The sequence below is a fragment of the Protopterus annectens genome, chromosome 4.part0, assembly GCF_019279795.1.
Source record: "Protopterus annectens isolate FY-2018-M chromosome 4.part0, PAN1.0, whole genome shotgun sequence".
Lineage (NCBI taxonomy): Eukaryota > Metazoa > Chordata > Ceratodontiformes > Protopteridae > Protopterus > Protopterus annectens.
In genome coordinates this window covers 969,290,193-969,305,817 of record NC_056733.1, presented here as the reverse complement: position 1 = coordinate 969,305,817, position 15,625 = coordinate 969,290,193, and the positions used below count along the sequence as shown (strand labels likewise).

The following is a 15,625-nucleotide window of genomic DNA, read 5'->3' as shown; positions in this document are numbered from 1 at the left end:
CATCTGTAGTGCTCTTTCCTGGCATGAAACCATACTGCTGGTCACTAATCATCACGTCCCTTCTTAACCTAGCTTCCACTACTCTTTCCCATAACTTCATGCTGTGAATGATCAATGTAATCCCTCTGTAGTTACTACAGCTCTGCACATCACCCTTATTCTTAAAAATCGGTACCAAAACACTTTTTCTCCATTCCTCAGGCATCCTCTCACTTTCCAAGATTTCATTAAACAATCTGGTTAAAAACTCCACTGCCATTTCACCTAAACACCTCCATGCTTCCACAGGTATGTCATCTGGGCCAACAGCCTTTCCATTCTTCATCCTCTTCATAGCTATCCTTACTTCCTCCTTGATAATCCATTGCACTTCATGATTCACTATCCCTACATCATCCAACCTTCTCTCCCTCTCATTCTCTTCATTCATCAACCCCTCAAAGTACTCTCTCCATCTGCTCAACACACTCTCCTCGCTTGTGAGTATGTTTCCCTCATTATCCTTTATCACCTTTACCTGCTGCACATCTTTCCTAGCTCGGTCCCTCTGTCTAGCCAATCGGTACAGGTCATTTTCTCCCTCTTTAGTGTCCAACCTTTCATACAACTCTTCATATGCCTTACCCTTAGCCTTTGCCACCTCTCTCTTTGCCATGCACCTCATATCCTTACACTCCTGTCTACTTTCTTCATCTCTCTGACAATCCCACTTCTTCTTTGCCAATCTCTTTGCCTGTATACTCTCCTGTACTTCTTCATTCCACCACCATGTCTCCTTGTCATCCTTCCTCTGTCCCGATGTGATACCAAGCACCTTTCTAGCCGTCTCCCTTACTAGCTCTGTTGTAGTTACCCAGCTATTTGGTAACTCTTCACTGCCACCCAGTGCCTGTCTTAACTCTTCCCTGAACTCCACTTCACAATCACCCTTTTTCATTTACACACGTCCATATTGATATATTTAGCTATTATAAAGACTGATGACTATAATTTTCACTTGTAACCTAATCTCTAATTGTACTTTCTTCTTGGGTTTTTAAACCCATAAGAAGTAATTATTTTGTATAAAACTGTTTGTTGTCTCCACCTCACTGCCTGTTATCCATGATACATCAAACTGCCATTTCACAGTAAATTTTACCTGTAATGTTTGCCCTGGACAATACTCACTGTGTCCCCACTGTTGCCTCCCTAAGCACTCCTTCATTTCTGTTCCCATCATTTGCTCACCGGTTTCCCGTTAATATTAATCTAGTTCTCCTCCTTGTTTTTCCATCTCACAATTCTGTAGTAGGCTGCTATTCTGACACACATTTTTTCATATACATTTAACTTTTTCTGTAACATTAATCAATACATCACACTTTCTGCCCAGTAATCACATGCATGTAAAAAATGATCAGGAAGGAGAAGCACCTTTCCTTTAACTCTGGGAAGTTTTGAATGTTTTCATATAAGAAATACAATGACATTTGCTAACCATTAATAACAGAATCCATGACTTTGGAAAATTTCAGACATACAAACCCTCACAAAGTATTAGAGGGTCATCATTCGCTTTTATTTTGCTACCAGTTCTCGGCATTTCCAAGGTCTGCTTCAAATATATTTTTCTCCATTGCTTTTATTATTCTGTTTGTCAATCTGAAACAAATTTGCCAATTTGAATAGCAACAAAATGTAGATAAAAATAATTTGAGATTGAGCTCAGATATGCAAAGTTTCAGAGAAATTTCTTGTTTCTAAATATAACTTCTGTTCAACATCTGTGTTATATGTAGAGGAATTTCTAAACTATTTTGTGTGATTTTGTCCTTAGACTATATTATTAATAATTTATTTATTGTGCATCCTGCCTCAGTCATGCAGTAGCAAGCATCAGACTAACTTGCCTCACACTCACTTTTTTCATGTTGTAGGTTACGCTCCTGTTACTGGAATGTGTCATCCTGTGCGTAGCTGCACGCTTAATCACGAAGATGGATTTTCATCTGCGTTTGTTGTAGCGCATGAAACAGGACACGTGTAAGAAGGATTTTGTATTTGTACTGTATTTATTCTGTCACATCATTGGTGTTTTGCAAAGTTGCATTTCATTTTTGAAACTCCATTGAACAGTAATTATTATGTCATGGATGGCATAATACATATATTACAGACAGCCATACTTAGTAAATTCTTAAGATAAAACTAATCTGCAGTTTTGTCACTTTCTTTTTTATTATAACTGACTTCAAATACGTTCATATTTGCAAAAAAATTTAGTTCTCAATCAGCTTTTAATAAATAAGATTTAATAACTGGAAACCAGAGACAGTAATTCATGCAGGAATTTTAGCAATGCTAATAATGTCTTTGGATGAAATTACAAGCTCTTGATTACATAATTAAAGATATGTTCCCATTAGCATCTCAGTCTGCTGAGACCTTAAATGGTCTAGCCCCCTAGTCATCCTCTACCTTTACTGTTTGTTTTGATGAGGCTGGTGATGGTAGCACACAGAACAGGGCAGGCCGTGCTTTATTATCTCAGCAAGTGTCTCCTGCTAATGAAGTGGGGCAGTCACGTATTCACAGATAAGCAGAGGAAAATAATCTGTCCGTCTCATCCTTCTTGTTGTCATTCGTGCTGCTCTGCCCACCAGAGGGCACCCAAGATGCTTTCTGATTAACTGCTAAAATGATTCCTCTCAAATTCAGAGGAACAGTGGGTCTCTTCTGAGATCATCCCAGATTTTTAAACTTCTAACTTATTCAGCTTGTGCCGATAACTGAGGATGGGGGGCATACATGGAGCAGTAAATCTGGAGCTTTGTCTTATGACTTAGTTCTCATTTCACCACCACGGTCTAGTATAACAGTTGCAGTACTGTTTCTCCTGCAGCTATATACAGGTCAAAACGTGGGATAGATCCTTCCAGCTCATCTCACTGCAATCTTCCCTTTTCAAGATAAAAATCATTTACTCCCGTCTTGAAGGAGCTGGTTGTTATTCCACCTGTATCACACTCAGCAGCAAACCTTTCAGTCCAAACACAACAGGATGGTTTAGGAAGGTTTAAAACTAAGTGTGAAAAAGTAGAATAAGATACGTTTTCTCTTATAGCATTTATGAGTATAGACTGACAGTTTTAGGAGTTCCTGTGCTCCAGACATTTCTTTAAGTCATGTGTATTAAAAGGGAACTTGTCTTTGGTGGTACAGTGACACAATGGATAGTGTTGTTGCCTCACAGCAAGAGGCACCCTGATTTGATTCTCAGCTGGGGTGCCTTCTGTGTGGAATCTGCAATGTCTTCCCTGCAGTAACATGGGTTTCCTCCCACATTCCAAAGATATGCAGTAGGTGGATTGGACAATTTAAATTGGCTATAGGTATGACCGTGTGCTGTAGAAGAACTACCGTGGCAGGGCTAGCCACCCAGTGGTGTAAACTTTGGCTCTAGGTGATTGTCACTGTTGAAATGACACCCCGATCCCATGTGTAGAAATGGGAAAAACGGTTTTGGATGCCTGAATGGATGGATGTGTATTACAAGAGATTTCTAGTACTTGTTGTCTATTCTAAGTTAGTTCATATCATGGCTTTTTCTATGAAAATGATTATCAATGAACTGGTACACCTGAAGGTAATGTTTCAAATATATTGATACATTTTAAATGTGTACATGCATGCTTATAAAGGTAAAAGAACCTGAGAAAGAAAATTGCTCAGTCTCTAAAACAATATACAATAAACAATACAAGTTTTTCCCATAATTCAAATGCCAGGAGTAATTTTTTTAAAGAGGTAACTGACTTAGATATCTGCTACAAAATGAATTCATGTATCATTAACTATTATTGCAATTACATTTTCAAATACAATATGTAGCAAAACAGTAAAAATGTCAAAATAATTCTACACTCATGGCAAGCAGTTTCATAGTTCTACCTATCAGCAAAATGATTCTGTTTAACTTTATTTTTCACAAGGCATTTTAATTAAATGTAGTATGCTTTACTGAAATTTTTCTTTACATAAGACATGTTGTCAAAAGAAAACACTCAGATTAAGTTTTTAATTCATTGAAAAAGTAAATAACATCCACAGAAAAAGAAATATATTTTCAAGGGAGACAAATCCCCCTCCCACACGTCCATGCAAAAGACCACTCCTGCATCCCTCAGTTAAGAATAACAAATATTGGAGACATACCATCTTGAAGAAAACAAATGCCACAGTCAGCACCAGAAGCTGATCTGACAGGCTGGGCTCTGAGAACTGTGTTTAGATGAACCATACTCCATGAATCAAATAATTCACTTTGTCAGTGCTAGTAACAGTCTCACACTGCAATACACTTTCTACATGCAATTTCTTGTACATTTGCCTACTTTTCTTATTTTTTAACAGTTATATTTTTCATAAATTTTTCATCATAAATAAAGTGCAAAGCAGGCCAAATTGACAACCATTCTGACAGGGGGGGAAATCAAATAAACACCTGAGAGAGAATCATGTAATATCGCGTCTGTATTTTGTACAAACCAGTCCATCTCACAGGAATAATGTTCTAATGACAACAAAAATGAAGAGAGAGATATTACTGTCTGTTGATGCTCAGCAATTATACCAAATAAGTGTTGATTGACTGTTTCTGGCATGTGGGGCGGCTGTGTGCATGGATATAATGGATGGGTAATGAGGCACTGACATGTGTAAAGTAACAGGATGGGGCCCACAAAAAGCTTACTTAATCAGAGCAACAGACTATGTTTATATTCAAGCAACATTAACAGCATCTTTATTTTTTTATTTGTTTGTATTTTTTTATTTTATTTAAGTTTGATGACCGGGGAAGTCCACTGGGCCAAGAAGAGCCTGTTTAGAGTGGAGGCCCAGGGAGAAAAGTTCCACAATAATTGCAAATTACATTTCACATGTTACAAAAGGACATAGTTCATGCAGGTAATTAAATATTTAATTGATATTTGCAACTGGCTTGTCACACTGTTATAAAAATGAAAAGACATAACTCAATACAGAAATTTCAACATTTACATAAAGTGAATATTTTGTTATAAACTCAATTGTAGGTTTAACATTTCAAAATATATAGCTATTAGCCATTAGTAGGTTAGGAAAATATTATGCATGGAGAGGGTGATAGTATATTTGAGATTGGAGAGTATAGTACAATAGATATTAGAGAGAAAATTTGTTTTTCGTAGGGGAGGGATTGTTTTGGGTGGGACAAAGTAATAGTAGAGGTAGTTGGATGAGTCAGTGCAAGGTGGAATGGGGGGTTATGTTGGAGCATGGCATGGGCATTCCCATTTGGAAGAAATATGAGAGAGTAGCTGAAATTTGAAATTTGTATGGTTAGGTAGGTTGCGTAGGTGTGTGGGAAGAGAGTTCCACTGTTTAGCTAAGGAGTGGGACAGCAGTAGATGGCCAGGAGGTCATGCAGGTTTGTGGACCTGGAGGAGATTTTGTTTTTTGGATCTGACTGAGGGGTTGGGAATGTAAGGTTTTAAGGAAGTAGCGAGAGCTGGGCAGTTGGCAGATTTAAAGATGGGCTTGTGGGCAATGGTGTGTTGTAGGTAACTGAGGTAGTTGAGTAGTTCAAGCCAGTTGAGGGTGAGGAGAGAGTGGCAGTGGTGGGATGAGTTTTTTGAATTGGTTGCAAATTTGGAGATCTTGTGGTAGCAGGATTCAAGTTTAGACCGAAGGCCAAGATGGAGATTGGTGAAAAGAGGAGCACCATATATAAGGGAGGGGTAGTAGGAAGGTGGATGCAAGAGTTTGATGGGTAGAGGGGCTTAGGAAGCGGTTGTGCCTGTAGAGGAAACCTAACGTTTGGTGGGTTTTCTTGATTGAGGAGCGGATGTGGGTGTCAAATTTTAGTTCTTCATCAATAATGATGCCAAGAAGCTTGGTGTTGAGAACAATTTCAAGGGGGGTGTTGTTTTGGCTCTGTATAGTGAATGTGGTTTTGTTAATGGAGTTTTGGTAGGGGAAAATAACTTTAGTTTGGTTTTATTTGCATTTAATACCAGATGGTTAGACTGCATCCAGGTTTTTGTTTTGGAGAAGGCTAGTTAGGGTTTTGCTAGGAGCTTGGAGGGGGAGAAGGGTGAGCATATGATTGTTGAGTCATCTGCATATTGGATGATAGATGAGTCTGGGATGGATTGGTGAAAGTTGTTAATGAATAGGTTGAAGAGAAGAGGGCCAAGAACAGAACCTTGTGGGACACCTGTGGGTGTGGGAAGGAAGGGGGAGGTTGAAGTTTTCCATTGGACAGCTTGTTGGTGGTTGGACAAGTAGCTGTAAAACCAGGTGATGGTGGTGGGAGAGAGGTGTAGGGTAGAGAGTTGGGATATATGTAGGGTGTGTGAGATGGTGTCAGAGGCCTTTGACAGATTTAGGAATAGTGTGGATATGAACTTGCCTAAATCGCGTTCAAGGTTTATGGTTTCAAGAAAGGAAAGAAGGGCAGTCATGGTGCTGTGGCCAGGGTGGAAGCCATGTTGGGTAGGGGAGAGGAGATTGTTTAGTGTTAGGTGTGCCATGAGTTGTGCTTGTATAGTTTTCTCTAGTATTTTAGAAAGAGGGGAAAGGATGGCACTAGGCCTGAAGTTGGTGGTATCAGTATGTTTGCCACCTTTGGGAGGGGGATGATGTAAGCATGGCACTAGATAGAAGGGATGTATGATTCTTGTATGGCTCTATTTATAAGAATAGAGATGGTATTGGCACTGTTGTCTGCAGATTGCTTGAGGAAAGTGGGTGGAAGGTTGTCAGGTGCATTGCGACAGGGTTTGAGTTTGAGGAGAAGTCTTTGTATAGTGCCTGTGGGGATGGGCTTGAGCCAGAAAGATGTGGAGGAAGGTTGATGATTGGGGTGGTGGTTGGGACAGGAGGAGGTGGTGGTGGTGGTGAAGGAGGGAGTGGGTAGATGGCTGATAGTTTAGCTATGCAGTCTATGAAGAATGAGTTGAACTGGCTTGCTGTTCCAAGGTTGGAGAGGTTGGGGTCTGGGCTAGGGTTTTCCTTGTTGCCAGGATGCAAAATGGATGAGATAGAGCCCTAGAATTTTTTTGAATTTGTTGAGTGCAAGGACTGGAGTTTGGAGTAGTGGGCTTTGTGGTCTTTAATTATTAGTTTTTTTTGCAGAATTTCATAGTTGCTTATACTCTAGGAGGGTGTTAGGGTTTTTATGTTTTTGATATTGTTTCCATTTTTTGTCCCTTTGGTGCAAGGCTAGTTTAGTATCTTTTGATAACCATGGACAGGGATTGGTTTTGATGCGTTTGCTTTGAGGGGGAGCTTGCTGATTGAGAAGGGTTAGGAATGAGTGGTTAAAGTAGGAAACGGCATCATCGAGAGGATGGGTTTTTAGAGGGGACCAGTCAGTATGCTTTAAGCATTCAGAGAAAGTTAGAGGGTTGAAAGAGGAGAGGTTGCGGCTTTGGATGTAGTGGATTTATTTATGCAGTGGAGATGGGAGACGGTTGGCGAAGGCAGGTAGGTGATCACTGAAAGGATCAGGTAATGTTCCAGCTTTGGTGATAAGGTTTGGGTGAGTTGTTAGGATCCAGTCAATGATGGTACCAGAGGTACCATCTTTATTTGGTCTGGTTGGAGATTGTATTAGTTGGGAGAAGTTGTACAGGTTGATTGTGTGGGAAGGGGATTCAGAGTTAATAGTATTCCAGTTGATGTTGGTATCACTGAGTATATGGGTTTCATTTTTTATACTGGAGGAGAACCATGACAGGATGTTTTCAAAAGTTTTGATATTATCACCATGAGGAATATAGAGGGCAACAATACATATGGACATGTGGTTGTTTATTTGTAGTAAACCTATTATAATTTCAGTGTTGGCAAAAGTTGTTATTTTATTGGAGTAGGAAGTTATGGTATGGGAGGTGGGGTAGATTATTGCTATTTCACCTCCTTTTTTGTGGGCTCTGTCATTGCAAATGATTTGGAAACCTGGTGGTAGGATTTCGCTATCTGTTATATAGGTTTTCAGCCAGGTTTCAGAAACGGCGGTAATGTCAAGGTGGTTATGGCATTTGTTTGGTGAGAAAATCTGAGTGTGCAGTGTTCCTTTTATCAGGTACCTAGGGAGAAAAACTACATTATACAAACAAATTTAACAACAATTTCATGATTACATGAGATACAGTTTCATAGATAATATCAGTTAAATGTGATGAGGGGGTGGGAGGTTGGCATAATGGTTAAGGTGTTTACCTTACAGACACAAGGTGCAGGGTTTGATTCTCACATGGGGCAATTGGCTAGGCTTAAAATGGCCCACAAGGGCACTTAGCCTAGTACTAATCTATGAACCTATGAATCTATGTACATAGAATATGTCTGTAATATCATGCTTTACACTAAAAGCATGTTATTGAACAGACCAGGTATAAGTCTGAGATGTGACAACAGTATCACCATGTTACTGAACAGACCACCAGGTATAAGTCTGAGACGTGACAACAGTATCACCACGTTACTGAAAAGACCAGGTATAAGTCTGAGACGTGACAACAGTATCACCATGTTACGGAACATACCAGGTATAAGTCTGAGACGTGACAACAGTATCACCATGTTACTGAACAGACCAGGTATAAGTTTGAGGCATGACAATGGTATCACCATGTTACTGAACAGACCAGGTATAAGTCTGAAACGTGACAACAGTATCACCATGTTACTGAACAGACCAGGTATAAGTCTGAGACATGAGAACAGTATCACCATGTTACTGAACAGACCAGGTATAAGTCTGAGACGTGACAACAGTATCACCATGTTACTGACCAGACCAGGTATAAGTCTGTGACGTGACAACAGTATCACCATGTTACTGAATAGACCAGGTATAAGTCTGTGACGTGACAACAGTATCACCATGTTACTGACCAGACCAGGTATAAGTCTGTGACGTGACAACAGTATCACCATGTTACTGAATAGACCAGGTATAAGTCTGTGACATGAGAACAGCATCACCATGTTACTGACCAGACCAGGTATAAGTCTGAGACGTGACAACAGTATCACCATGTTACTGAACAGACCAGGTATAAGTCTGAGACGTGACAACAGTATCACCAAGTTACAGAAAAGACCAGGTATAAGTCTGAGACGTTACAACAGTATCACCATGTTACTGAACAGACCAGGTATAAGTCTGAGATGAGACAACAGTATCACCATGTTACTGAACAGACCAGGTATAAGTCTGAGATGTGACAACAGTATCACCATGTTACTGAATAGACCAGGTATAAGTCTGTGACATGAGAACAGCATCACCATGTTACTGACCAGACCAGGTATAAGTCTGAGACGTGACAACAGTATCACCATGTTACTGAACAGACCAGGTATAAGTCTGAGATGAGACAACAGTATCACCATGTTACTGAAGAGACCAGGTATAAGTCTGAGACGTTACAACAGTATCACCATGTTACTGACCAGACCAGGTATAAGTCTGTGACATGAGAACAGTATCACCATGTCACTGAACAGACCAGGTATAAGTCTGAGATGTGACAACAGTATCACCATGTTACTGAACAGACCAGGTATAAGTCTGAGATGTGACAACAGTATCACCATGTTACTGACCAGACCAGGTATAAGTCTGAGACGTGACAACAGTATCACCATGTTACTGAACAGACCAGGTATAAGTCTGTGATGTGACAACAGTATCACCACGTTACTGAACAGACCAGGTATAAGTCTGAGACGTTACAACAGTATCACCATGTTACTGAACAGACCAGGTATAAGTCTGAGACGTGACAACAGTATCACCATGTTACTGAACAGACCAGGTATAAGTCTGAGACGTGACAACAGCATCACCATGTTACTGAACAGACCAGGTATAAGTCTGAGACGTGACAACAGTATCGCCATGTTACTGAACAGACCAGGTATAAGTCTGAGACGTGACAACAGTATCAGGGAAAGGAAGGTGTCATGGGAACACAAGGAAGATGAAGGGTATGGGAGGGTGTACCTGTAGTGCACCTGTAGTAATAGCTGCATAATGTTTTATACAGGAGGAAGTAGGGAAGTATTCTCATGATTATAGTTGTACAATTTAACGGGAGAGGTACAGGTGCAGAGAGGTAGAGGTGTTGGTTCAGCTGATATTTAAAGTCTTTTAAGTTACCAAGTGTAATGTCTATAAATGTTGTGAAAAGTTACAAGCTAAAAAAGCTTTTATAAAAGAATTAAACAACCTTAGGAGTATATTTTCACTTTTAGTCCATCGTTTGACAATGTAGAATTCAACCCAAACAGAGTTGAGACATATTAATGAATTTTCACACTCAGGATATTTTATACAAACCTACCCAAACAATAACCATACCATTCATAATTAACACTTATAATTTTCCACTTCATGTATTCTTTAGTCAAAGATAACCAAATTTGTTTTACAGATTTGCAGAATATTCAAAATAAATGTACAGTAGTACTGTTTGGTGAATCAGTTTTATTCAATGCTGCCAGTTTGTAAGGACTTAGGTAGGCATTGTGCATTTGACTAAATTACTAGTAAAAATTAGGGTGAAGGTAACAACTTGCAGGCATTAAATCAAACCCAATTCCCACTCTGGGGATATGTTCACCTTCATTGACAAGGAGGACTACCTATTCTGTATGTGTCTCAGAGAAATTGTTTTTTCCAGGTTTGATTCCCAAAGGGACCTGGAGGTTAGTGCAGAGGACTTACGCTCCATACCATTAATGAGACCTGGAGGTCAGTGCAGAGGACTTAAGCTCCATAGTGTTAATGAGCCCTGGACATCAGTGCAGAGGACTTAAGCTCTGTACTATTAATGAGACCTGGAGGTCAGTGCAAAGGACTTAAGCTCTGTACTATTAATGAGACCTGGAGGTCAGTGCAGAGGACTTAAGCTCTGTACTATTAATGAGACCTGGAGGTCAGTGCAGTGGACTTAAGCTCTGTAATATTAATGAGACCTGGATGTCAGTGCAGAGGACTTAAGCTCTGTGCTATTAATGAGACCTGGAGGTCAGTGCAGAGGACTTAAGCTCCATAGTGTTAATGAGACCTGGAGGTCAGTGCAGAGGACTTAAGCTCCATAGTGTTAATGAACCCTGGAGGTCAGTGTAGAGGACTTAAGCTCCTTAGTGTTAATGAGCCCTGGAGGTCAGTGTAGAGGACTTAAGCTCCATAGTGTTAATGATCCCTGGAGGTCAGTGTAGAGGACTTAAGCTCCTTAGTGTTAATGAGCCCTGGATGTCAGTGTAGAGGACTTAAGCTCTGTGCTATTAATGAGACCTGGAGGTCAGTGCAGAGGACTTAAGCTCTATACTATTAATGAGACCTGGAGGTCAGTGCAGAGGACTTAAGCTCCATAGTGTTAATGAGCCCTGGAGGTCAGTGCAGAGGACTTAAGCTCTGTGCTATTAATGAGACCTGGAGGTCAGTGCAGAGGACTTAAGCTCCATAGTGTTAATGAGCCCTGGAGGTCAGTGCAAAGGACTTAAGCTCCTTAGTGTTAATGAGCCCTGGATGTCAGTGTAGAGGACTTAAGCTCCATAGTGTTAATGAGACCTGGAGGTCAGTGTAGAGGACTTAAGCTCTGTGCTATTAATGAGACCTGGAGGTCAGTGCAGAGGACTTAAGCTCTATACTATTAATGAGACCTGGAGGTCAGTGCAGAGGACTTAAGCTCCATAGTGTTAATGATCCCTGGAGGTCAGTGTAGAGGACTTAAGCTCTGTGCTATTAATGAGACCTGGAGGTCAGTGCAGAGGACTTAAGCTCTATACTATTAATGAGACCTGGAGGTCAGTGCAGGGGACTTAAGCTCCTTAGTGTTAATGAGCCCTGGAGGTCAGTGCAGAGGACTTAAGCTCCTTAGTGTTAATGAGCCCTGGAGGTCAGTGCAGAGGACTTAAGCTCCTTAGTGTTAATGAGCCCTGGAGGTCAGTGCAGAGGACTTAAGCTCCATAGTGTTAATGAGCCCTGGAGGTCAGTGCAGAGGACTTAAGCTCTATACTATTAATGAGACCTGGAGGTCAGTGCAGAGGACTTAAGCTCTATACTATTAATGAGACCTGGAGGTCAGTGCAGAGGACTTAAGCTCCTTAGTGTTAATGAGCCCTGGAGGTCAGTGTAGAGGACTTAAGCTCCTTAGTGTTAATGAGCCCTGGAGGTCAGTGTAGAGGACTTAAGCTCCTTAGTGTTAATGAGCCCTGGAGGTCAGTGCAGAGGACTTAAGCTCCATAGTGTTAATGAGCCCTGGAGGTCAGTGCAGAGGACTTAAGCTCTATACTATTAATGAGACCTGGAGGTCAGTGCAGAGGACTTAAGCTCTATACTATTAATGAGACCTGGAGGTCAGTGCAGAGGACTTAAGCTCCTTAGTGTTAATGAGCCCTGGAGGTCAGTGTAGAGGACTTAAGCTCCTTAGTGTTAATGAGCCCTGGAGGTCAGTGTAGAGGACTTAAGCTCCTTAGTGTTAATGAGCCCTGGAGGTCAGTGTAGAGGACTTAAGCTCCTTAGTGTTAATGAGCCCTGGATGTCAGTGTAGAGGACTTAAGCTCCTTAGTGTTAATGAGCCCTGGAGGTCAGTGCAGAGGACTTAAGCTCCTTAGTGTTAATGAGCCCTGGAGGTCAGTGTAGAGGACTTAAGCTCTGTGCTATTAATGAGCCCTGGAGGTCAGTGTAGAGGACTTAAGCTCCTTAGTGTTAATGAGCCCTGGAGGTCAGTGCAGAGGACTTAAGCTCCATAGTGTTAATGAGCCCTAGAGGTCAGTGTAGAGGACTTAAGCTCCTTAGTGTTAATGAGCCCTGGATGTCAGTGTAGAGGACTTAAGCTCCTTAGTGTTAATGAGCCCTGGATGTCAGTGTAGAGGACTTAAGCTCCATAGTGTTAATGAGACCTGGAGGTCAGTGTAGAGGACTTAAGCTCTGTGCTATTAATGAGACCTGGAGGTCAGTGCAGAGGACTTAAGCTCTGTACTATTAATGAGCCCTGGAGGTCAGTGTAGAGGACTTAAGCTCTGTACTATTAATGAGCCCTGGAGGTCAGTGTAGAGGACTTAAGCTCTGTACTATTAATGAGCCCTGGAGGTCAGTGCAGAGGACTTAAGCTCTGTACTATTAATGAGACCTGGAGGTCAGTGCAGTGGACTTAAGCTCTGTAATATTAATGAGACCTGGAGGTCAGTGCAGAGGACTTAAGCTCTGTACTATTAATGAGCCCTGGAGGTCAGTGTAGAGGACTTAAGCTCTGTACTATTAATGAGCCCTGGAGGTCAGTGTAGAGGACTTAAGCTCTGTACTATTAATGAGCCCTGGAGGTCAGTGCAGAGGACTTAAGCTCTGTACTATTAATGAGACCTGGAGGTCAGTGCAGAGGACTTAAGCTCTGTAATATTAATGAGCCCTGGAGGTCAGTGCAGAGGACTTAAGCTCCATAGTGTTAATGAGACCTGGAGGTCAGTGCAGAGGACTTAAGCTCCATAGTGTTAATGAGCCCTGGAGGTCAGTGTAGAGGACTTAAGCTCTGTGCTATTAATGAGCCCTGGAGGTCAGTGCAGAGGACTTAGGCTCCTTAGTGTTAATGAGCCCTGGAGGTCAGTGCAGAGGACTTAAGCTCCTTAGTGTTAATGATCCCTGGAGGTCAGTGCAGAGGACTTAAGCTCCTTAGTGTTAATGATCCCTGGAGGTCAGTGCAGAGGACTTAAGCTCCTTAGTGTTAATGATCCCTGGAGGTCAGTGTAGAGGACTTAAGCTCCTTAGTGTTAATGAGCCCTGAAGGTCAGTGCAGAGGACTTAAGCTCCTTAGTGTTAATGAGACCTGGAGGTCAGTGTAGAGGACTTAAGCTCCTTAGTGTTAATGAGCCCTGGAGGTCAGTGCAGAGGACTTAAGCTCCTTAGTGTTAATGATCCCTGGAGGTCAGTGCAGAGGACTTAAGCTCCTTAGTGTTAATGATCCCTGGAGGTCAGTGCAGAGGACTTAAGCTCCTTAGTGTTAATGATCCCTGGAGGTCAGTGCAGAGGACTTAAGCTCCTTAGTGTTAATGATCCCTGGAGGTCAGTGTAGAGGACTTAATCTCCTTAGTGTTAATGAGCCCTGGAGGTCAGTGCAGAGGACTTAAGCTCCTTAGTGTTAATGAGACCTGGAGGTCAGTGTAGAGGACTTAAGCTCCTTAGTGTTAATGAGCCCTGGATGTCAGTGTAGAGGACTTAAGCTCCTTAGTGTTAATGAGCCCTGGAGGTCAGTGCAGAGGACTTAAGCTCTATACTATTAATGAGACCTGGAGGTCAGTGTAGAGGACTTAAGCTCTATACTATTAATGAGACCTGGAGGTCAGTGTAGAGGACTTAAGCTCTATACTATTAATGAGACCTGGAGGTCAGTGTAGAGGACTTAAGCTCTGTACTATTAATGAGCCCTGGAGGTCAGTGCAGAGGACTTAAGCTCCATAGTGTTAATGAGCCCTGGAGGTCAGTGTAGAGGACTTAAGCTCTGTACTATTAATGAGCCCTGGAGGTCAGTGCAGAGGACTTAAGCTCCATAGTGTTAATGAGCCCTGGAGGTCAGTGTAGAGGACTTAAGCTCCTTAGTGTTAATGATCCCTGGAGGTCAGTGCAGAGGACTTAAGCTCCATAGTGTTAATGAGACCTGGAGGTCAGTGTAGAGGACTTAAGCTCCATAGTGTTAATGAGCCCTGGAGGTCAGTGTAGAGGACTTTAATGAGCCCTGGAGGTCAGTGCAGAGGACTTTAATGAGCCCTGGAGGTCAGTGTAGAGGACTTTAATGAGCTGGTTCCAGTGCTGAGGGTAGCGGCTATAAATCTTTCTGTCTTCGTTTGCTACTGTGTCATTTTAACCAACTCTCTTAACTAGATGGTGCTTTGGAGCAATTGTGAATTTGGGTTTGGCTAATTAATGGTCTCTTGGACTGCATACGTACTAACTACCTATGAAACTAAGATTAAATTGTATAGAAATAGAAATGCAATTATTTTTAGGATATCTCATTTAAGAAGAGATGCAATTATCTGTTTTCCAGTTAAAAGAAAGAACATTGCTCCACTAATTTATGCCAACAGATAACGACTCTGTAACATTGTGTGTTTTCTAGTCAAAGTTAACCAGATTGGTTGTAAAGATATTCATGACCAGCGTATGTGAAATAAATCCACTCGTACTGTTTGGTGACTCAGCTTACTCAATGCAGCCAGTTTGTGAGGTGTGAGGCAGGCATCATGCATTGGCATAAATTACTGGTAAAAGTTGATAAGAAGGTAAGAGATTGCAGACATTACCTCAAACTGACTCCCTATTTGGGTAAATATTTATCTTGTTTAACAAGGCAGGCTAGTAGTTCAAGACACATCTTAAATAACTTTGTTTTGTTCCAGGTTCAGTTTCCGAAAGGAAATAGCTTTTTTTTGTTAGTCTGTCAGGTAGCATAGGCAGAAAACTAATGATCAGAATTATTTATTAATGAGTTACTTCATTTTGCCTACTGTGTGACCATGAGCAGGTCAATTAACAAAACAGTGCTTTGGGTCAATTGGAAATTTGGACCAGGCTGCTTAATGGTCT

The 15,625-nt window shown here is 41.4% G+C and overlaps 1 protein-coding gene across 1 annotated transcript in view; it reads left to right on the top strand.

Annotated features, from left to right (window-relative positions):
- LOC122799703 (A disintegrin and metalloproteinase with thrombospondin motifs 2-like) overlaps nt 1–15,625 on the top strand; it is a 2,689,413-nt gene that overhangs the window by 2,062,678 nt on the left and 611,110 nt on the right. The window contains exon 7 of the mRNA XM_044068936.1: nt 1,920–2,025. Coding sequence (XP_043924871.1) covers nt 1,920–2,025 — 106 coding nt within the window. The remainder of the gene's footprint in view (nt 1–1,919; nt 2,026–15,625) is intronic.